The 24,142-nt window shown below is 39.9% G+C and overlaps 1 protein-coding gene across 2 annotated transcripts in view; it reads right to left on the bottom strand.

The window, feature by feature from the left end:
• slc5a6a (solute carrier family 5 member 6a) overlaps positions 1–24,142 on the bottom strand; it is a 31,030-nt gene that overhangs the window by 4,846 nt on the left and 2,042 nt on the right. The window contains exons 2-11 of one of the 2 annotated variants that reach the window (XM_030722037.1): positions 17,758–17,835; positions 5,666–5,908; positions 5,342–5,563; positions 4,637–4,702; positions 2,872–2,923; positions 2,657–2,724; positions 2,253–2,407; positions 1,470–1,610; positions 1,235–1,364; positions 1,059–1,147 (exon numbers count right to left, since the gene is read on the bottom strand). In XM_030722037.1, the coding sequence (XP_030577897.1) occupies positions 1,059–1,147; positions 1,235–1,364; positions 1,470–1,610; positions 2,253–2,407; positions 2,657–2,724; positions 2,872–2,923; positions 4,637–4,702; positions 5,342–5,563; positions 5,666–5,791 (1,049 nt within the window). In that variant the 5' untranslated portion in view covers positions 5,792–5,908; positions 17,758–17,835. Of the gene's footprint in view, positions 1–1,058; positions 1,148–1,234; positions 1,365–1,469; positions 1,611–2,252; positions 2,408–2,656; positions 2,725–2,871; positions 2,924–4,636; positions 4,703–5,341; positions 5,564–5,665; positions 5,909–17,753; positions 17,836–24,142 lie in introns of both variants that reach the window. The other variant, XM_030722036.1, reaches the window with a different exon arrangement.

Genomic DNA, 24,142 nt, shown 5'->3' with positions numbered 1-24,142 from the left:
TGAGGACAAACACACACACACAAAATAATGAATTACAGCTGCCTGACGTTCTGATAAAGCAGCGTAGCCTCTGCCAACCGAGCTTGTTATTGCCAAAGGAGCAGTGGATTTAATCCAGGGGCTATAAATAACATCAATAAGTTAAACAGCATGCTATAACAAGCAGGTAGAAATTCAACATCTGTAGTTCTGTCAACCTGGGTGGTAACCAGCTTTAAAAGCTGGCAGACGAAGGACAACCAACAAGTCTCCAGTAGTGGATCATCACTTACTTTCAAGGTTGCAGCACACCCTTTAAAAACACAGTTTAAGATTTTTTTTTTTTTATTGACTCTTTCCTCCACAGAACACTGCAAAACCTTGCCATGTATGTGGCTTTATCACTGCCACATGTGAGCATCTTCCCATGTTCTGATTCAAGAAACATGTCCTCCCTTCAAAGTGTTCTCGGTGACTTCCAGAAAACCACTGTTATTAAAGGCACTGGCATCCTTTAAGTGAACTGCAGTCAATACACCGTTGCACTTCATACGTAAGATGTGATTTTGCTAGGGATGTTAGCAAGCCAGATTTGGTTAGCCTGCTTGCTGTAGTTTAGCTGTGCTGCTCACATCTGCCAGTATTTTAGCAAATAAACTAACTTGGAAATGGCCAGAAAGGCGATCAGTTATTTAATTAGCAGACTTTACCCACTCACAGTATTTTGCCATTTGAGATAGCTTACAATTTGTCTGTTAGTAGGCATGCTAGTGTTAGCTAACATTAGACAATAGACAACCCAGGTTCCAATTTGATCCCCAAATCCAAACAATCTCCTCATGAATCAGACTTCCTGTTGATGTTTTCCTTTGTCAGACAGGCTTCATTAGAAAACACTGCCTTTCTTTTGGCTAATCTTGGCAAACATTAGCTTAATTGCTAAATTCAATAAAAATGCTTTCACACAGGACGCAGCACGTGCTGTGCTCTGAAACACTTTATGACCATAACCATACTTTAAGAGTCTGTAAGGACCTGCAGGTATCCTGGCTCTCAGTCTTGGTTCTTGTGTCATTTACCTGAGCGCTCCACTGAAGAGACAGGCCACAAACAGCCCCGGAAGCCCAGGCAGATCTCTGAACACATCCATCACAAAGTACAGCACCATCTGCACAAAGAAACGAAGCATCAGGAACCAAAACACTGCTAATTATCTATCGATACTGTTGGAGCATGAAGAAAATTAAATGCACACCTGATCATTAGTTTTGACGTAGCCCTTGTCCAGAGGGCTTTCTTCACCATAGCGAGCAAACATGACCAGACCCATGAGACACCCTAAACACAGGACGATCTGCTGGCATGGAAACACTACATAGCAGGACCTGGAAAGGCACGATGGGTGAGGACAGATTGTTATTGTAATCATGTAGTGATTTTTAAACAGAAGTGGTCAGCAAAGCTTTTCCTGAGAAGTTCATGTTACTCACATGACAGCTTCTTTCTCTGTGCGGGAACTGAGGTATCTCTGGACCTGGGCTTGGTTGACGCCATACAGAGCCAGCATCAGAAAGACTCCCCCAACACCCAGAGTCCAGAAAGTGTGGCGCTCCAGAGGGTTGGGGTTCAGGCTACACAGGCAGAGAGCGAATACAATATAAACACCAAAAGAGTTTCACATTCGTCTGACCACAGAGTTCTGGCTCGAAGAAGACAGCAGGATTTCTGGATCATGTTCCATATGGCTTCTTCTTTGTTGCATGACAGAGCTTTAACCTGCATTTACAGCTGAATGGATGAACTGTGTTCACAGACAATGATTTCTGGAAGTGTTTGAGCCCATGCAGGGATTTGATTCAGCCTTGTCCCTCAGATTGCTCCAGATTCTCTCAAACGTTTGCCTCATAATCTACAGTACGTAATATTATCAGTCAAAGTCTTTGCAATTTTATGTTGAAGAACATTACTGAAATTGTTCCACAGAACAATGTAGAAGCAGTTTTTCTCAGACTGGTGAACCTCTGCCCATCTTTACTTCTGAGAAACTCTGCCTCTCTAAGATGCTCTTTTTATACCCAATCATGTTGCTGACCTGCTGCCAATAAACCTGCAAAATGTTCCTCCAGCTGTTTCTTTTTAGTATTACTTACTTTTCCAGCCTTTTGAGGCATGTTCTTGTCATCAACAACTGATATTTTTAATATGGGTTCATGAGATTTGCATATCATTGCACTTTATACTCTTACAAATGTGCAAATATGCAAACTACTTACTCTAGTTCAGCAACACGGCTACCGTTGATGGCTTTCCTCCAGACCTCTGCTATTCCCCCTGCCTGACCAGCCCCCACCACGATGACTGCCAGCTGGCCTGCAAACATGACCACGGTCTGGAACACGTCGGTCCAGATCACTGCTTTCAGCCCCCCCTGGGAGACAGGAACACAGTAGCAGATTCACATCAGTCCATAATGATCATCATTACAAATGATCTCATCTGAACTCCCTAAGTTCTATAAACTTCCTGTTTCTCCACTACCTTGTTTAGTAATGATTTGTTCTTATGATAATATACACAACCATTTTATTTTATCATTAAGCGTCTGCTACAAACAAATTTATTTTGTAACAGTTTTACTGACAAAATTATCACAAGTTTGGAGAATTTAGAGACTTACCAAAGCAGTGTATAGAGTGCACACCAATCCCATAGCCAGCACCGCCCCCCATAGGTCAAATCCTGTCACTGCAGGTGGACAGAATGAAAACATTACCAAAGACTGTGCAACAGGTTGCCCAACCTTCAAGGTGAGAAATATATTCCTGCAGGTACCTGCAGAATATCACCAATAACTGTTCACTCTGAATGTGTTAACTGTGACCCACGCATTACCTGCATTAAGTGCCAGTGCTGGAGCATACAGGACAACTCCCATATAAATGACCTGCAGAGGCAAAGACCAACAGTGTAGAAGAGAAAGACTCACAGAAACACAGCACAATTCAGAGGTCATATTTTGGAATTATCTGATTCATAACACACACTCTTAAAATCCTTAAAAAAAAAATAGACTGTACATGGAAGGATTATCAGCCTGGGTTATCTTTGAGAAGATAAACTATGGTGGTCTTTTACCATAAATGTGACATTAATGATAAACATGGTTTTGAAGACAATGCAAGACAATCCTGATAATGAAGAAGATAAAGTTGCGGGTAACCTTGTGAAGGAAACAAGCCCAACCATAAACAGAAACTTTAACCATGAAGCCAAGGTTTCAGTCAGGCTGAATGAACGCACTCTTATTTATACTTCTGCTAGGTGACACTGCTAACACATTTTCTTGAACTAGTCGTGCCGTGAGTCAAAAAGTTATTAATGATGAACATAAAGACATTTTTTCCTCTTGTAGTGAAAATACAGTCATGTAAAGAGAGTTTAAACTCTTTAAGTCAACTAACAATTACTTTTAATGTCAGTTCTCACAAATAAAAATAACATTTTAAGAGATATCATGAACCTATCAATCAAATATAATACTTTAAGAGTTCTGTGGGAATCCTGAGGTCAGCAGTGTGGAAGAGGAAGATTAGCAGAAAAAGAGGGAATCTTAAAGGCCATGTTTTGTCTCAGTGCACTCCAACGCTTTAAAAATAGACTTTACACGGTAGGATTATCAGCCTGGTTTATCTTTGAGAAAATAAACTATGGTGCTCTACACCATAAATGTAGGTACACATTTATGCCAAGCATTGTTGCAAAGGAAACTAAGTTTGATCAAATATTGCTTCTGTTTAATAAATAAATAAATGAAGCTTTTGCAATGGCACAAAGTCCAGACCCCAGCCAGGCTTGAATGCTGTGGTGGGACCTTGACAGAGCTGTGCATAAATGAATGCCTGCAAACCTCAATGAACCGAAGCAACGCTGCAAAGAAGACAAAAGTCCTCCACAAAGATGTGAGAGGCTGATAACGTCATACAGAAAACAAGTATTTCAAGTTATTACTGCTTAAGGTGCTCCTACGAGCTTCTGAATCATGAGGCGCATTTAGTTTATTATATGACTGCATATTCAAAGGCAGTTCAGAAAGAACAGTGAAATAAAACTCTGGCACTGAGAGCAGGGAAAGACCCACACTGAGCTGACATGAGCCTTACCATTAATACCAATTCTGTGATTATATTCTTGAAATTTGTTACATTTTATTATACAAAAGTCAAGAGAAAATGTTGTGAAGTGGGAAGTGGAGCCTGAGGTTGGCAGTCTCTTCCTCACAGGCAGGAGTTTATTCATTTAACCCTTAATAAACTAACTCGCCACGAACCTGGCCTGTTATTACCATGAAATCCTGTAAAGTTGAACTGTAAAGCTCAGCCTTAATTGGATGCATTGTGTGATCCCATTGAGTAGAAAAGGGGGGTAAAAATATTCTCAGGGTGACGTGACTAAAGAATTTAATACAATCCAAACCGATTTAACTGTAACACTTTAAAGGCTGTTTATTGGTAAACATAGATTTAAAAGCTTCAGAGCTATACACACCCCTTGCAATAGATAAACTTCACTCTCAGTTCCATAGTAAAAGCTTAAATCATTTGAAACAATGTATTTGAATAGTAAAATTGTTCACAAAGTATGAAACAGACAAAGGTACCATCTGAAAGATGAAGGTCACAGTCCCACATATGCGAACCGTCTTGTTAAATCGCAGTTCCAGATACTGTCGAGGAGAGAATGTAACAGAAAACCAAACAGAGCAAAATGAAAAATCTGGCCACATATCATCTCAGAGACAGCCTCTAATATGCAGACAGCACAGTGGATGTTTACTGAGGATCAGAACGAGCCGTTTAGGTTCTGATCATCAAAATCAGCTCTTTAGGTTTGACATCAGTCACTGAAAAACATTTAGTCAGTAGTTCTGTGGTCACGTACCAAGATCCTCAGTGGAGGAACAGTGAGTTTAGATAAAGAGAGGCAAGAACATTCGCTCCTCTGATGTAAATGTGTTGGATAAGATAGATAAGAGTGTTCAGCTCTGAGATCATATTTGAGAAAGATAAAAATAGGAGGAAAGCATATAGAGACGGTGCAAAACTGAAAAATACACAGAAAAAAAAGAGAGAAGATAACAATTAATAATCATTTTGGAAAACACTTAAGACAATCTGGCAGATAAAGTTTTATGGTGCATGTGAGATAAGCGCTTAATGCAAGGACACTTACGAGAATGACAAAGCAAAAACAAAGACAACACAAACAGATGTGGCTGATGTGTGCGTGTGTATATGTGTGTGTGTGTGTGTAATGATAAGGGGGTGGGGGTGGGGTGCTGTGTGTTAACTGTTCTTGTGAATACCTCATAGGCACTGGACAGTTGCAGTCTGTAGAAGACTGGTATGAATACATGAGCTGGGATGAGAAGACCCAGGAAATAGGAGCATCCCAGGAACCAGTACTGCGTCCCAAAGGTGTACACCTCAGACGGAGCACCCAGGATGGCCACAGCTGACTGAAACGTGGCCAGCAGGGAGAGAGACACAGGCAGGCAGCTCATTGAGCGGTCAGCCAGCAGGAACTCCTGTGGCAAACAACACAGGCATCCGAACTCTTTAACATTCACAAAATATAATTCACTTTACAATATAAAACACTTTACTTGTGTCTAATACCAAAAGTCTACCTGTGTTGTGCGCTGGCGGCCCCCAGAGAAGGCATAAAAGAGGCCGATGCCAGCTGAGGCCACCAGCAGCAAGGCGAAAATGACGTAGTCCACCGTGGTGAAGTGCATCTGCACTACCTCCCCCATGTTGAGGACAGATGTGGAGGAACTGGGGGGGTGAAGGCCTTCGGATGCACCGCCTGTGACAGGCTGAGATTACGTCGTCAAAGAAAACGCTTCACCCATAGAGAGACTTTCTGAGAGCTGGAGAGAACGAGAGAAAATATGTCAGGTTAATTTCTCTGACTTGGAGGAAACAGAAGGAAGCAGAGGCAGCAATGAGAAATATACTGAGGCAGCAAAGGCATCAGGCCAGGCTATGAAAACCAGACCCATTACCATCACTGGTATATCCTCCCACGATTAATGAAAATACATAAAAAAAAAAAAAAGTATAAGTCAGGATAACAGAAACCCTTCAGCAGACACCTGATTACCTTCTGCAGGACTATTTTGCCCTTACTTGGAGGCCTTACTTTAAACATCACCCCTTGGTTAGTAAAGATATAATACATATTCTAGCAATAATATGTTTTCAGTATTAACAATAAATCATTAAATCAAAACTATTTTATTCTGTGATATTCTGTGATTAACATTTCTACAAATACGTTTTGGTAACCACAACCTGGAACAGACAAAACATGTCCAGGGTGAACAAATCAGACAAAGTACATACTGCACTCTGTACAAGGGTCTATACTACATCTATTTATACTATAGTACAATAAGTCAGATATAATTCATACTTACAAGGTATTCACACTATATTATACTTGTATGTGTACAGGAAAATGACTACATAACGCACCTATACTACATAATCTGCTGATATCAAAGCATTATGTATAACATCGCTATAATCATAAGGCAACCATGTTGCTTACGTTTGAGCAATATTGCTGAGCAGTAGTTATGGCTTTGATATTGCTCAATGATGATTCACAGTCTGCACTATTTATGGCCATGAGTCATCCCTGACCAACATGTTACACGATGCTCAGCCAATCACATCATAATATGATCACATGATTAGGCTAAGCCAATCAAGGCATGAGAAAGAGGCTGCATATCATTAGCATATATTATCATAGCATTAGCAGTCTGAAATCCTCATGTTGTTTACTCGCCACTTCAGACAAATACAAACATGCCGACGAGATCCTCCCACTTTTTTTTGTGCTGGTGGAAAAGGATGACTGACATTAGAAGGAGAAAAGGTTCAAAAGCTACAGAGATAAGACAGTGTGGATATACTTAACAGATCTGCTGCACTAAAGGTTAAAAGATTAAATAATATAGAAGAGAATAGATCTAATCTAAGGAAGTGTTTAATATTATTGCAAAGAAACTATGGGAATTTGTCTGCTTTGATCTTTTATTAAAGACTATTTTTCATTTTATAAGCTGCACACAAGTTTTAGAGGGTCACTGAACGCCTGAGTTGTGAATTTAGAAAGCAAATGCACAACCAGTTATCTCCATATTCCCACTTAAATCACACACACACACACACACACACACAGACACACAGACACACAGACACACAGACACACAGACACACACACACACACCTGCTCTCAACAGCCACAAATATGACTGCATTATGTTTGTGTTCAAAAGGAAGAAGGACAAAATGTAACTAGAAAAAGCATTTCCTGAAGAAAATGCACTGTGAATGCTGCATGCTGAAAGATTGGAGCTGAAATGCCAAGAAAGGCTTCAAACAGGTGGAACCTTATTTGCTGAATGAGCTTCAATGAACTGCTGAATACCTGAACTGCTGAACTGTTGAATACCTGAACTGCTGAACTGCTGAATTGCTGAACTGCTGAATACCTGAACTGCTGAATTGCTAAACTGCTGAATTGCTGAATTGCTGAACTGCTGCATTGCTGAACCGCTGAATTGCTGAACTGCTGAATTGCTAAACTTCTGAATACCTGAACTGCTGAACTGTTGAATACCTGAACTGCTGAACTGCTGAATTGCTGAACTGCTGAATACCTGAACTGCTGAATTGCTGAATACCTGAATTGCTGAATACATGAATTGCTGAACTGCTGCATTGCTGAACCGCTGAATTGCTGAACTGCTGAATTGCTGATCTGCTGAATTGCTGATCTGCTGAATTGCTGAACTGCTGAATTGCTGAATTGCTGAATTGCTGAATTGCTGAACTGCTGAACTGCTGAACAGGTGTTAAAAATGTTGAACAGGTGTTAAAACTGCTGAACAGCTGTTAATAATGCTGAACAGCTGTTAATAACGCTGAACAGCTGTTAAACTGCTGTACAGCTCTTAAAGTGCTGAACGACTGTTTTAAACCTGAAAAGGCTGTTAAAGTGCTGAACGACTGTTTTAGACCTGAAAAGGCTGTTAAAAGTGCTGAACGACTGTTTAAACCTGAAAAGGCTGTTAAAAGTGCTGAACGACTGTTTAAACCTGAAAAGGCTGTTAAAAGTGCTGAACGACTGTTTAAACCTGAAAAGGCTGTTAAAAGTGCTGAACGACTGTTTAAACCTGAAAAGGCTGTTAAAAGTGCTGAACGACTGTTTAAACCTGAAAAGGCTGTTAAAAGTGCTGAACGACTGTTTAAACCTGAAAAGGCTGTTAAAAGTGCTGAACGACTGTTTAAACCTGAAAAGGCTGTTAAAAGTGCTGAACGACTGTTTGAAACCTGAAAAGGCTATTAAAAGTGCTGAACGACTGTTTAAACCTGAAAAGGCTGTTAAAAGTGATGAACGACTGTTTAAACCTGAAAAGGCTGTTAAAAGTGCTGAACGACTGTTTTAAACCTGACAAGGCTGTTAAAAGTGCTGAACGACTGTTTAAACCTGAAAAGGCTGTTAAAAGTGCTGAACGACTGTTTAAACCTGAAAAGGCTGTTAAAAGTGCTGAAGGACTGTTTAAACCTGAGCAGGCTGTTAAAAGTGCTGAACGACTGTTTAAACCTGAGAAGGCTGTTAAAAGTGCTGAACGACTGTTTAAACCTGAAAAGGCTGTTAAAGTGCTGAACGGCTGTTAAACGTAATGTCATAAAGCAATAACATAAATCTGCAGAAGAAGCTGAGCATTTTGATACCAGAATGGTTTCTGTAGCATAAACGGTGCTGAAGTTATGAAAGACCAAAAAAGAGCTCAACTTTGAACAGCTTGCATGCAGAGGAATAATCCACCAATCAGTTTAAAGTATTATGAGCCAATCAGAATGCTGCTACACATTTAGTTCTGCCAACTCAAAACAGCTGTGTAACTGTTTAACTGCAGGCACTTTGTGGCAAAGCCCTGTTGAATTTGTCTTGGCGCACCTCCCGAACAAATGCTTATAAATCAAAAACCGTAACTCCTATCAAAATAATTTTTAAACTGTGAGCGTCACAAGGACCTGCTCTAAACACCAGTGTAATTTTTATTTTCCTGGGTTGAAAAATGTGGTCATGGGAGCAGTTTAAAAAAAGGGTCTTTTCTGGTTTTGAGAAAATCACCTCCCGAAAATTACTATAGAGGCGGATGGAGGAGTTGGAGGGTGCTCCCTCTGCTTGAAGCCTCACAGTTTAAAAAGTTTACATTTCTCAGGGCTAAGAGACACATTGTTTGAAAGTAGAGAAGCAGCTCTACGTTTTGATCATAAAATCATGGCTGTAGAGTGAAGAGTGTGGACACAGCGGCAGTTTAGAGAGATATTTTTCAGCTGAAGAATTTCAAGTCTCCCACTCTAACCTTTGGAATGCGCACTCTAGACGACCACATACACAACCATTATAAACGCTAAAAAGAGCAAAAACCTTCTTGTGCTTAAACTGTAACTGTTTAAAAACCATAAAAGATATTAATACAAAAAGTAATAGCTGAATAGCTGAGAGTCATGGCTTTATTTTAAAGTTTAAATGGTGTCTCTAGCTTAAGGTATGCTGAAGTTCTTAGCTTTTAAAGTCTGAAAGGGTTTTAAAAGGTTTTTAAGCTTTCCCCATTCATTTGAATGGGGCCAAAAAAATTAGAAAAATATTAATATTAAATTAATGGCAGAAGATTTGAACCTGAAAAGTAATAGCAGCGATCTCCTGAAGAAGCCGCACGTTTTGATACCAGAACGGTTTCTGTAGCTTAAACGGTTTTTGAGATCGAAGCGGTCAAAAAACGTACGGAAGAATAATATATAACTAGAAAAAGCATTTCCTGAAGAAAATGCACTGTGAATGCTGCATGCTGAAAGATTGGAGCTGAAATGCCAAGAAAGGCTTCAAACAGCTGGAACCTTATTTGCTGAATGAGCTTCAATGAACTGCTGAATACCTGAACTGCTGAACTGTTGAATACCTGAACTGCTGAACTGCTGAATTGCTGAACTGCTGAATACCTGAACTGCTGAATTGCTGAACTGCTGAATTGCTGAACTGCTGCATTGCTGAACCGCTGAATTGCTGAACTGCTGAATTGCTGAACTTCTGAATACCTGAACTGCTGAACTGTTGAATACCTGAACTGCTGAACTGCTGAATTGCTGAACTGCTGAATTGCTGAACTGCTGAATACCTGAACTGCTGAATTGCTGAACTGCTGAATTGCTGAATACCTGAATTGCTGAACTGCTGTATTGCTGAACCGCTGAATTGCTGAACTGCTGAATTGCTGAACTGCTGAATTGCTGATCTGCTGAATTGCTGAACTGCTGAATTGCTGAATTGCTGAACTGCTAAATTGCTGAATTGCTGAACTGCTGAACAGGTGTTAAAAATGTTGAACAGGTGTTAAAACTGCTGAACAGCTGTTAATAATGCTGAACAGCTGTTAATAACGCTGAACAGCTGTTAAACTGCTGTACAGCTCTTAAAGTGCTGAACGACTGTTTTAAACCTGAAAAGGCTGTTAAAGTGCTGAACGACTGTTTAAACCTGAAAAGGCTGTTTAAAGTGCTGAACGACTGTTTTAGACCTGAAAAGGCTGTTAAAAGTGCTGAACGACTGTTTAAACCTGAAAAGGCTGTTAAAAGTGCTGAACGACTGTTTTAAACCTGAAAAGGCTGTTAAAAGTGCTGAACGACTGTTTAAACCTGAAAAGGCTGTTAAAAGTGCTGAACGACTGTTTAAACCTGAAAAGGCTGTTAAAAGTGCTGAACGACTGTTTAAACCTGAAAAGGCTGTTAAAAGTGCTGAACGACTGTTTAAACCTGAAAAGGCTGTTAAAAGTGCTGAACGACTGTTTAAACCTGAAAAGGCTGTTAAAAGTGCTGAACGACTGTTTTAAACCTGACAAGGCTGTTAAAAGTGCTGAACGACTGTTTAAACCTGAAAAGGCTGTTAAAAGTGCTGAACGACTGTTTAAACCTGAAAAGGCTGTTAAAAGTGCTGAACGACTGTTTAAACCTGAGAAGGCTGTTAAAAGTGCTGAACGACTGTTTAAACCTGAGAAGGCTGTTAAAAGTGCTGAACGACTGTTTAAACCTGAAAAGGCTGTTAAAAGTGCTGAACGGCTGTTAAACGTAATGTCATAAAGCAATAACATAAATCTGCAGAAGAAGCTGAGCATTTTGATACCAGAATGGTTTCTATAGCATAAACGGTGCTGAAGTTATGAAAGACCAAAAAACAGCTCAACTTTGAACAGCTTGCATGCAGAGGAATAATCCACCAATCAGTTTAAAGTATTATGAGCCAATCAGAATGCTGCTACACATTTAGTTCTGCCAACTCAAAACAGCTGTGTAACTGTTTAACTGCAGGCACTTTGTGGCAAAGCCCTGTTGAATTTGTCTTGGCGCACCTCCCGAACAAATGCTTATAAATCAAAAACCGTAACTGCTATCAAAATAATTTTTAAACTGTGAGCGTCACAAGGACCTGCTCTAAACAACAGTGTAATTTTTATTTTCCTGGGTTGAAAAATGTGGTCATGGGAGCAGTTTAAAAAAAGGGTCTTTTCTGGTTTTGAGAAAATCACCTCCCGAAAATTACTATAGAGGCGGATGGAGGAGTTGGAGGGTGCTCCCTCTGCTTGAAGCCTCACAGTTTAAAAGTTTACATTTCTCAGGGCTAAGAGACACATTGTTTGAAAGTAGAGAAGCAGCTCTACGTTTTGATCATAAAATCATGGCTGTAGAGTGAAGAGTGTGGACACAGCGGCAGTTTAGAGAGATATTTTTCAGCTGAAGAATTTCAAGTCTCCCACTCTAACCTTTGGAATGCGCACTCTAGACGACCACATACACAACCATTATAAACGCTAAAAAGAGCAAAAAAACCTTCTTGTGCTTAAACTGTAACTGTTTAAAAACCATAAAAGATATTAATACAAAAAGTAATAGCTGAATAGCTGAGAGTCATGGCTTTATTTTAAAGTTTAAATGGTGTCTCTAGCTTAAGGTATGCTGAAGTTCTTAGCTTTTAAAGGCTGAAAGGGTTTTAAAAGGTTTTTAAGCTTTCCCCATTCATTTGAATGGGGCCAAAAAAATTAGAAAAATATTAATATTAAATTAATGGCAGAAGATTTGAACCTGAAAAGTAATAGCAGCGATCTCCTGAAGAAGCCGCACGTTTTGATACCAGAACGGTTTCTGTAGCTTAAACGGTTTTTGAGATCGAAGCGGTCAAAAAACGTACGGAAGAATAATAAATAATAAAGAATACAACAACAATACTGTGAATGCTTTGCAGCATTCACAGTAATAATAATAACTAGAAAAAGCATTTCCTGAAGAAAATGCACTGTGAATGCTGCATGCTGAAAGATTGGAGCTGAAATGCCAAGAAAGGCTTCAAACAGCTGGAACCTTATTTGCTGAATGAGCTTCAATGAACTGCTGAATACCTGAACTGCTGAACTGTTGAATACCTGAACTGCTGAACTGATGAATTGCTGAACTGCTGAATTGCTGAACTGCTGAATACCTGAACTGCTGAATTGCTGAACTGCTGAATTGCTGCATTGCTGAACTGCTGCATTGCTGAACCGCTGAATTGCTGAACTGCTGAATTGCTGAACTTCTGAATACGTGAACTGCTGAACTGTTGAATACCTGAACTGCTGAACTGCTGAATTGCTGAACTGCTGAATTGCTGAACTGCTGAATACCTGAACTGCTGAATTGCTGAACTGCTGAATTGCTGAACTGCTGAATTGCTGAATACCTGAATTGCTGAACTGCTGCATTGCTGAACCGCTGAATTGCTGAACTGCTGAATTGCTGAAATGCTGAATTGCTGATCTGCTAAATTGCTGAACTGCTGAATTGCTGAATTGCTGAACTGCTGAATTGCTGAATTGCTGAACTGCTGAACAGGTGTTAAAAATGTTGAACAGGTGTTAAAACTGCTGAACAGCTGTTAATAATGCTGAACAGCTGTTAATAACGCTGAACAGCTGTTAAACTGCTGTACAGCTCTTAAAGTGCTGAACGACTGTTTTAAACCTGAAAAGGCTGTTAAAGTGCTGAACGACTGTTTTAAACCTGAAAAGGCTGTTAAAAGTGCTGAACGACTGTTTTATACCTGAAAAGGCTGTTAAAAGTGCTGAACGACTGTTTAAACCTGAAAAGGCTGTTAAAAGTGCTGAACGACTGTTTTAAACCTGAAAAGGCTGTTAAAAGTGCTGAACGACTGTTTAAACCTGAAAAGGCTGTTAAAAGTGCTGAACGACTGTTTAAACCTGAAAAGGCTGTTAAAAGTGCTGAACGACTGTTTAAACCTGAAAAGGCTGTTAAAAGTGCTGAACGACTGTTTAAACCTGAAAAGGCTGTTAAAAGTGCTGAACGACTGTTTAAACCTGAAAAGGATGTAAAAGTGCTGAACGACTGTTTAAACCTGAAAAGGCTGTTAAAGTGCTGAACGACTGTTTAAACCTGAAAAGGCTGTTAAAAGTGCTGAACGACTGTTTAAACCTGAAAAGGCTGTAAAAGTGCTGAACGACTGTTTAAAACCTGAAAAGGCTGTTAAAAGTGCTGAACGACTGTTTAAACCTGAGAAGGCTGTTAAAAGTGCTGAACGACTGTTTAAACCTGAAAAGGCTGTTAAAAGTGCTGAACGACTGTTTAAACCTGAAAAGGCTGTTAAAAGTGCTGAACGGCTGTTAAACGTAATGTCATAAAGCAATAACATAAATCTGCAGAAGAAGCTGAGCATTTTGATACCAGAATGGTTTCTGTAGCATAAACGGTGCTGAAGTTATGAAAGACCAAAAAACAGCTCAACTTTGAACAGCTTACATGCAGAGGAATAATCCACCAATCAGTTTAAAGTATTATGAGCCAATCAGAATGCTGCTACACATTTAGTTCTGCCAACTCAAAACAGCTGTGTAACTGTTTAACTGCAGGCACTTTGTGGCAAAGCCCTGTTGAATTTGTCTTGGCGCACCTCCCGAACAAATGCTTATAAATCAAAAACCGTAACTGCTATCAAAATAATTTTTAAACTGTGAGCGTCACAAGGACCTGCTCTAAACACCAGTGTAATTTTTATTTTCCTGGGTTGAAAAATGTGGTCATGGGAGCAGTTTAAAAAAAGGGTCTTTTCTGGTTTGAGAAATCACCTCCCGAAAATTACTATAGAGGCGGATGGAGGAGTTGGAGGGTGCTCCCTCTGCTTGAAGCCTCACAGTTTAAAAAGTTTACATTTCTCAGGGCTAAGAGACACATTGTTTGAAAGTAGAGAAGCAGCTCTACGTTTTGATCATAAAATCATGGCTGTAGAGTGAAGAGTGTGGACACAGCGGCAGTTTAGAGAGATATTTTTCAGCTGAAGAATTTCAAGTCTCCCACTCTAACCTTTGGAATGCGCACTCTAGACGACCACATACACAACCATTATAAACGCTAAAAAGAGCAAAAAACCTTCTTGTGCTTAAACTGTAACTGTTTAAAAACCATAAAAGATATTAATACAAAAAGTAATAGCTGAATAGCTGAGAGTCATGGCTTTATTTTAAAGTTTAAATGGTGTCTCTAGCTTAAGGTATGCTGAAGTTCTTAGCTTTTAAAGGCTGAAAGGGTTTTAAAAGGTTTTTAAGCTTTCCCCATTCATTTGAATGGGGCGAAAAAAATTAGAAAAATATTAATATTAAATTAATGGCAGAAGATTTGAACCTGAAAAGTAATAGCAGCGATCTCCTGAAGAAGCCGCACGTTTTGATACCAGAACGGTTTCTGTAGCTTAAACGGTTTTTGAGATCGAAGCGGTCAAAAAACGTACGGAAGAATAATAAATAATAAAGAATACAACAACAATACTGTGAATGCTTTGCAGCATTCACAGTAATGAATGCTTTGCAGCATTCACAGTAATAACTAGAAAAAGCATTTCCTGAAGAAAATGCACTGTGAATGCTGCATGCTGAAAGATTGGAGCTGAAATGCCAAGAAAGGCTTCAAACAGCTGGAACCTTATTTGCTGAATGAGCTTCAATGAACTGCTGAATACCTGAACTGCTGAACTGTTGAATACCTGAACTGCTGAACTGCTGAATTGCTGAACTGCTGAATTGCTGAACTGCTGAATACCTGAACTGCTGAATTGCTGAACTGCTGCATTGCTGAACCGCTGAACTGCTGAATTGCTGAACTTCTGAATACCTGAACTGCTGAACTGTTGAATACCTGAACTGCTGAACTGCTGAATTGCTGAACTGCTGAATACCTGAACTGCTGAATTGCTGAACTGCTGAATTGCTGAACTGCTGAATTGCTGATCTGCTGAATTGCTGAACTGCTGAATTGCTGAATTGCTGAACTGCTGAATTGCTGAATTGCTGAACTGCTGAATTGCTGAACTGCTGAACAGGTGTTAAAAATGTTGAACAGGTGTTAAAACTGCTGAACAGCTGTTAAAGTGCTGAACGACTGTTTTAAACCTGAAAAGGCTGTTAAAGTGCTGAACGACTGTTTAAACCTGAAAAGGCTGTTAAAAGTGCTGAACGACTGTTTAAAACCTGAAAAGGCTGTTAAAAGTGCTGAACGACTGTTTAAACCTGATAAGGCTGTTAAAAGTGCTGAACGACTGTTTAAACCTGAAAAGGCTGTTAAAAGTGCTGAACGACTGTTTAAACCTGAAAAGGCTGTTAAAAGTGCTGAACGACTGTTTAAACCTGAAAAGGCTGTAAAAGTGCTGAACGACTGTTTTAAACCTGAAAAGGCTGTTAAAGTGCTGAACGACTGTTTAAACCTGAAAAGGCTGTTAAAAGTGCTGAATGATTGTTTAAACCTGAAAAGGCTGTTAAAAGTGCTGAACGACTGTTTAAACCTGAAAAGGCTGTTAAAAGTGCTGAACGACTGTTTTAAACCTGACAAGGCTGTTAAAAGTGCTGAACGACTGTTTAAACCTGAAAAGGCTGTTAAAAGTGCTGAACGACTGTTTTAAACCTGAAAAGGCTGTTAAAAGTGCTGAACGACTGTTTAAACCTGAAAAGGCTGTAAAAGTGCTGAACGACTGTTTTAAACCTGAAAAGGCTGTTAAAAGTGCTGAACGACTGTTTAAACCTGAAAAGGCTGTTAAAAGTGCTGAACGACTGTTTAAACCTGAAAAGGCTGTTAAAAGTTCTGAACGACTGTTTTAAACCTGAAAAGGCTGTTAAAGTGCTGAACGACTGTTTAAACCTGAAAAGGCTGTAAAAGTGCTGAACGACTGTTTAAACCTGAAAAGGCTGTTAAAAGTGCTGAACGACTGTTTTAAACCTGAAAAGGCTGTTAAAGTGCTGAACGACTGTTAAACGTAATGTCATAAAGCAATAACATAAATCTGCAGAAGAAGCTGAGCATTTTGATACCAGAATGGTTTCTGTAGCATAAACGGTGCTGAAGTTATGAAAGAACAAAAAACAGCTCAACTTTGAACAGCTTGCATGCAGAGGAATAATCCACCAATCAGTTTAAAGTATTATGAGCCAATCAGAATGCTGCTACACATTTAGTTCTGCCAACTCAAAACAGCTGTGTAACTGTTTAACTGCAGGCACTTTGTGGCAAAGCCCTGTTGAATTTGTCTTGGCGCACCTCCCGAACAAATGCTTATAAATCAAAAACCGTAACTCCTATCAAAATAATTTTTAAACTGTGAGCGTCACAAGGACCTGCTCTAAACAGCGGTGTAATTTTATTTTCCTGGGTTGAAAAATGTGGTCATGGAAGCAGTTTAAAAAAGGGTCTTTTCTGGTTTTGAGAAAATCACCTCCCGAAAATTTCTATAGAGGCGGATGGAGGAGTTGGAGGGTGCTCCCTCTGCTTGAAGCCTCACAGTTTAAAAAGTTTACATTCTCAGGGCTAAGAGACACATTGTTTGAAAGTAGAGAAGCAGCTCTACGTTTTGATCATAAAATCATGGCTGTAGAGTGAAGAGTGTGGACACAGCGGCAGTTTAGAGAGATATTTTTCAGCTGAAGAATTTCAAGTCTCCCACTCTAACCTTTGGAATGCGCACTCTAGACGACCACATACACAACCATTATAAATGCTAAAAAGAGCAAAAAACCTTCTCGTGCTTAAACTGTAACTGTTTAAAAACCATAAAAGATATTAATACAAAAAGTAATAGCTGAATAGCTGAGAGTCATGGCTTTATTTTAAAGTTTAAATGGTGTCTCTAGCTTAAGGTATGCTGAAGTTCTTAGCTTTTAAAGGCTGAAAGGGTTTTAAAAGGTTTTTAAGCTTTCCCCATTCATTTGAATGGGGCCAAAAAATTAGAAAAATATTAATATTAAATTAATGGCAGAAGATTTGAACCTGAAAAGTAATAGCAGCGATCTCCTGAAGAAGCCGCACGTTTTGATACCAGAACGGTTTCTGTAGCTTAAACGGTTTTTGAGATCGAAGCGGTCAAAAAACGTACGGAAGAATAATATATAATAATAATAATAATAATAATAATAATAAAGAATACAACAACAATACTGTGAATGCTTTGCAGCATTCACAGTAATAATAAAGAATACAACAACAATACTGTGAATGCTTTGCAGCATTCACAGTAATTAGATTACTTTATGCAATTCTTAAGTATCAAAACAGAAGAAATACCAACAAAGAAATTATGGTGAAAAGGCTACAAAGAAGGAATTACTGTACCTACTGAGACTGAGCTGCTGCAGGCTGATAGACACTCAACACTTGAAGTATGCTGCCTGGTCACTGCTGCCAAACATGAGCACTGTGAAGTCAGGAGGAGAAACTCAGCATGTTTTAAAACAGCAGCCCTCCTAAGAAGCAACTGAGACAAAAGATCTATCATAATATTATTACAAAGGATTCAATACACACAGATTCATTTAACCAAATAAAATGCAATCTGTTATTATGTTTTAACAAGACACACAACCCTGTTCTGTCACAGACTCCGCTTTGTTCATTGCTGGAAAAAAATAATGCTTCCACTGCCCCACACACATGCTTTCTCACAGCGTGGTGTGCTGCAGTATCCCACACTTCTTATGACAAGAGAAAGATGAGGGGCAGCTGACTGCAGAGAGGTCAGGTTAAGAGGACAGACCAAAGAGGGAGGGGAGAAATCACAGGAGACAGACCTCTGTTTCCCCTCACGTTACACACAGAGCATGATTGGGCGTCTATTACTTCGAAGCACTTCATGGTTAAAGTGTGTGGAAGCATCTGCATCTGTTTGTATTTAATGTGTCACCCATCAGCTGGGTCATGTGTTGATCAAAGGTTAACAAAATGTGTGTGAGCAATTTGCTAACTGAAACAGGATTAGAGCCGTGGTTTAGGAAAATGGTAACACTGTTGCCACAGTTTGTTTGTTCTTTGTAAGATCACCGCCGGGACTGTCAGGGCAATGTAACAACATGCTCTGCCTTTACACAAGCACTACTTTCACATGGACACCTGCTCTGCTGCTCCTCAGAAAGCCACTTGAGCCATCCTCATATGCGTCCAGCTGTAAATGACACAAAGTGCAACAGTTTGAAATAAGTAGTGAAAAATCTAGGTGGTGTTGCTGAGTTCTTTGTGGCTGGAGCACTTTGCTCCCATTCTGGCAACTTTTACCTGCTGGAAAACTTTACTGTGCCTATAGCAACAAAAGAAAAGCAGTGGAAATTGTGTCAGGAGTGACACCAGGTCTGAGAAAAGGCCTTTAAAGGTCTGTACTGACAGGCCTGTCTGAGTAATATTCTCTGCTGCTTTGATCAAACACCAGCCAATAAGACATGCTCTTAAATCCCACTCTTATCCCAATGGCTCATTATGCCTAATATACACAGCTGTGACAGGCTGGGAACAGGAGCCAGTGTAGTTGGTTCCATTCAAAAGCCCTCACAGCACGCAGTGAAAACTTCTAAAGTAGCTTTTTAATGTCAGAATACAGAATGGTTCACTTCTATATTGTGTTTCCCCACATACAGACGAGTGCTGCAATAATTCATCGAGTATCTCAAATGCAAAAATTTCTCATGCAATTTGTTTTTTTTTTTGCTTTGATGCTTCATTTAATGCACGACTCTGTGGAGCTCAACATGTAAATGTGAGCCTTTCACCCACATTAGCGATTAATAATAGGCCTGCAATGAAAACGTATTTAGGAGCATGCATGTGCATAAAAAGTATTGTAACATTAAGCCTGTGTAGGTCCCACTTTTTCAACAAAAAGACTGATAACAAAAAGACTGATAGTGAGGATGTCAGTTTAACTGTCACAGTTTAACATGGCGTCTGTCTGCACCCACGGTGAAGAGCAAAGAGGTGGGGCTGTTAGAGAGATGGTGAGCTCAGGTGTTGTCCACTATCTGGGACAACAGCTGATGACAGTGGTCCTATTTCACTAATCTACACAGCAAAAAGAAAGCTACAATCAAAGATGGCGGCTGGCATGAGATTAGGAACTCACTGGAGAGGCAACAAAATATTGCTGCATTATTTAACTTCAGTCTGACTACGCCTCCTTTTGTACATTGTGTGTTTACGTACACAGATAAAATCTTATTCTGTGGGAAACACTGCATATATGTATATATCCAAATTCACAGGTAATACATCAATGCTTTGCAGATGAAATCCAGCTCAGTCCAAGAAAGGAAACCATCTAGCAGTAAACCTTCTGCCTTTCATCAGTATGTACAGTGAGTTTTTGGTTCCCTGCCTCAAAGAAGTCTTTACTCCTGTTGTGCTGCATGATTGGAGCTGGCAATCCTTTGTTGCACTGTTGGACAGCTCTGTAAAGAAAGCCTTGCTGCTAAGATGCCCTGATGTCATACAGAGCAAATATCCCTTATATGGTCATCTCAGGTGCATAGCTGTTTGTGAGAGGTAACGTGAGGGCGACAGCCTTTTTGACAGCTTGTTTCAGCCAGTGGATGAGCTGAGCGGTTGCAAGAAGGCCCGGTACAAGATAAACAAGGATGATCTTGAACCAGAATCATGCAAAGCTACTCGCCTAAAGTACAAGTGTAAAAACATGGAGCTAGAAATGAGCAGAACCAATAATCCCTATGTTAATACTTTCTCTCACACCCTAATTAAGCAGAAACAGTCTGAAGGAATAAAGGTCTGTCATAACAGTTCATCATGAATTCAGGCAGTTATTCGATGTATTTCAAAGAGGTTTTAAGACATAAGCTAAAAGCTAAAGTTAGCTAATCCATCATTTTGTTCCAGTTAACTTTTTGTGAAGTATTAGAATACTGACACAGTACAATCAATATTTCGTATGAATCAGCTGTAAAAGAAATATGACTCAAATCATTCACACTGTGCCGGGTGTGCATGACCTCTAATGACCGGTTGTATTTAATGGAGCGCATGTGATTGGCTGAATTTTCCTCACTAGGCTGGTTTGGGCTGGTTTTTTTCTCCATTAATTATTTCAATCTTTTCTCATTTAAAACCTTGTGCCAGGAATCCCAGAATCCACAAGCTGGGACTGTCTCTCTCACAGTCAGACCTCAGAGTACCTGAGTCCAACTCAAATGACCTTTACAGCATCAATTTACTGCTTACTATCAACCAAGCCAACAGTTTGTGAAATACCAGACTCTTCCCATACACGATCCAGTACCAATCCAGTTTTATTGATAGAGCACTTTTTGATAAAGCACCAAAACACCTAACAGCAAAACAATAAAATGATCAAAACAACAGACAAACAAAGACACCTTTTAAAAATAAGCAATGAGGGAGCCGCTCTAACATGTGCAAAGAGAGGATTAGAAAATTTGGAGGCTATAGCTGAAACAGCAGGTCATCCTGGTTTTCAGTCGAGCTTTTGGGACAACCGGGATCTGGTGGTCCACAGACCTCTGCGACTTCAAGGGGACGTATGGAGTCAACAGCTCAGATATGCAAATTGTAGCTGAGCCATTAAAAGTTTTAACAAATAAACCCTTAAAATGGATCCTAAAACAAACAGGGAGCCAGTGGAGGAAGGCCAGGATGGAGAAATGTCCAAGAGAGGAAAAGCACAGACACTGCTGGGTCTGAACAAAATGAAATTACTTACATTGAAATTTAAAATATTTAAGGTCCAACTGTGTTTGTTTTGTTTTTTTTAACCTGTATTGTCCAGCAGCTTAAGCAAGCAAAATGGTCTGTATGCTCTGTTGTGCCAAACCCCATTGCTGTGCCAAGAGGAGCTGTATTGTAGGCTCCTCGTTAGTTTTTTTTCTGCTATTTTGTGTCTTTATTTACAAGTTTAAATAAAGGAAAAAAAGGACTGGCCCAAGAATTGAACCTTGTGGAACCCCTCAAGGGAAACAGGCTATGGAAGATGCAAAATCACAAAGTTGAACCAAGAAGGTTCTCTAAACCTGAACCACTCTAAAGCCTCAGCTTTGCAGTGTCTGGAGCCACCCCTCAATTCTTTATATTAGGGAAATAATAGGAAATAAGTGCAGTGATTTACAGAAACCTGTGAAAACACACATGGGAATACAGTATACTGTATAAGGCACAAACAGTTTATACAATTCTAATGAGCTTTAAAGTTGATATCTTTGGGACTTTTCATAGAAACTAAAGAAATGGGAACAAATTATGTGTTTTTGTGACAGGCTGCTAAAGATACAATTTAAAATAGGTTCTTTGCTAGTTTGTCTGTTGTATGTAGACACAACACTGGTTCATTCTTTGATTGGATTGAAAAGGATTGAAAAAGCAGCCCATGTCCAAACTTTGAAAAACCTGCAGAAAGGCTGGGATCTGGCTCCTTGGAAACAAAATATAAAGAAATGAGGGGTGGCTCAAAACTTTTGCACAGTACTGTACTTTTTCCCCTTCCACAAATCCACGAGAGTTTGAGTGACGAACGTTTTATCCTCAGACGGTGAGCTTGAGTGTGGACGTCCACGTGCCGGTCTGTTTTTCGTGACAGTCCATCTAATATTATGTGTGGGCCTCAGAGCGTTCACTTTATGTTGCCTGTAGCAAGACACTTAACAGCAACCCCACATGCTACTCCAGTCTGAACAGTGTACAGTTAATGGCTTGTTGTAACAGGAAAGATGATTCATGGCAAGCAATTTGCTTCTGCACCAGTTGGCCTTCTTACTTCACAGGTGCGCAAAATGGGAAAACTCCTTTACAGGCTGGACAGGCTCTTAGTGGTCCAGGCACAAACCATGTGACCATCACTATTACCAATTGGTGGTAGTCAACCTCCTTTCTGCCCCCTCATGCTGATCACTTATCTGTCTTTCTCTCCTATCCTACCATTATCAAAACAATGAATCTGATTACAGCACTGATTACTACACATCTAGCTGTGCTCTGTGTGCCTGCGTGCATTTTCTGTAGTGGCTGAGCCATCTTAAACAAAACTAACTCAAGGAGGTCACGGAGGTCGTGATTGCCTGGGACAATGATTGTAAATTACATGAGGTAATCTGAGGAGAGCTGTTGGCATCACCCTCGTCTTGTGTGTAAATTGTGGGGAAGAAAGCAAACCTGTTGTCTGATGCTGAGCTGGAGGGTGAGCCTGGGAAACTTTGCACCTGTACAGGAGCAATGCCTGAATGGGGCCAGTGCTTTGTACAATCTTTTCAAAAGCAACACACACACTCTCACTCTCCTCGTCAGACAATGAGGCCAGCACAAACACTACACTCTCAAACAGAATATTACAGGGACTAAAGTGGCAAATGGGAGAAATACTACAAATGTCATACTGTCCTTCACAGTGCGATAGAATCTGGCTGATTTTCCATCCAACACGATTGTTTTCTTAAAGATTTGATTTCAGGCAATTCCAAAGTCAGTCTGACCAAACCCACTGCAACTTGTCCTTTCCAAAAGACTTAATTTATACTTTTCTGGATGATGCAAACAAAAGAACACAGTTCAGTCAGAAGAAGACACCGATTTCCATCTGCAGTCATTTAAGTTTGCTGAAATGTTTTGAGACCTCCGCCCTCTTAAATGCTGAAGGTCAGGAAAGCAGCATCAAGACACCAGCATAGAAAAAAATAAAATAAAATAAAAAAATCAACAGATACTACACTGATTAAATCCGACAGCATGAAACGGAGGAGCTGGGGTGGAAGTGGGTTTCAAAGTGGCTTGCAGAGGAGCAGCATCTGTGGACAGGCTAAATGAGGCTTACCACCAGGATGGGCAGAAGGTTATCAGCTGCTCAGCCAGGACTGTGGTTGAGCTTGACGTTATATTTAAAACTTTAAAGACTACAAACAGGTGTTTACCAGGCTGATGTTAGTTTGCAGGGAACAGGACAAAATGAAAGTTTGATCCAATGATGGCACAACAAGGAGACCCAAAGTTATTACAAATTATCCTGATGTGATCTCTTGGAGCACTGAGTCACTTTATATAGGAATTCATGCTGCTATTATTGAGATACTTAACTCAAAACCACAAATGTGAGCGTCATGACGGTGATAAGGTAAAAAAAAGAATAAAATGCTATTAGTGATCCAACCTAGCTTCAGTCCGTCAATTGAAGTGAAATTCAGCTGGACAAGTGACATAAAGGTTACAGGAATCTTCACCCTCATGAGAAAAATGACTCATGGATGAAGACTGCGTGTTCTCGTAAATGTATTTCACTTCCCTTCAGATCTACTAGACCAGGGGTTCTAAGATCAATCCACTGCGTGGATTAGCACTCAGATTTATGAGGTTATTACAATAAGAAATTAGAGGTTGCAAAACTACAGTAAGCAAAATGCATGACTTTAAGAGACAATGAAACTAAAATGTGCATTACAGGAAAATCACAGCACACAAAACCAAACACATGTTTGTGGAAGCTCCATGTTTACACGCAGGTACAGCTGGTCTACTGCCTGGAATCTGTGCACGGTCTCCAGCTGAGTTTGTATCAGTGACCCTAAAAGGCCAATAACATGAGCAATCATTAACCCTTGAGCCTCAGCCCAATCTGTTCTGTAACAGAACCACCATGAGCATGACATCAAGGTAAGAGGAAAAACAGAGGCGACAGTGCAGTTTGTTTTTAAAAAACAAAGATAAAGTGGACGCTGACACATACAATC

This window comes from Archocentrus centrarchus, chromosome 24, assembly GCF_007364275.1.
Source record: "Archocentrus centrarchus isolate MPI-CPG fArcCen1 chromosome 24, fArcCen1, whole genome shotgun sequence".
NCBI lineage: Eukaryota > Metazoa > Chordata > Actinopteri > Cichliformes > Cichlidae > Archocentrus > Archocentrus centrarchus.
Note: the sequence above shows the minus strand (reverse complement) of the source record. Positions and strands in the feature narration are given on the sequence as shown.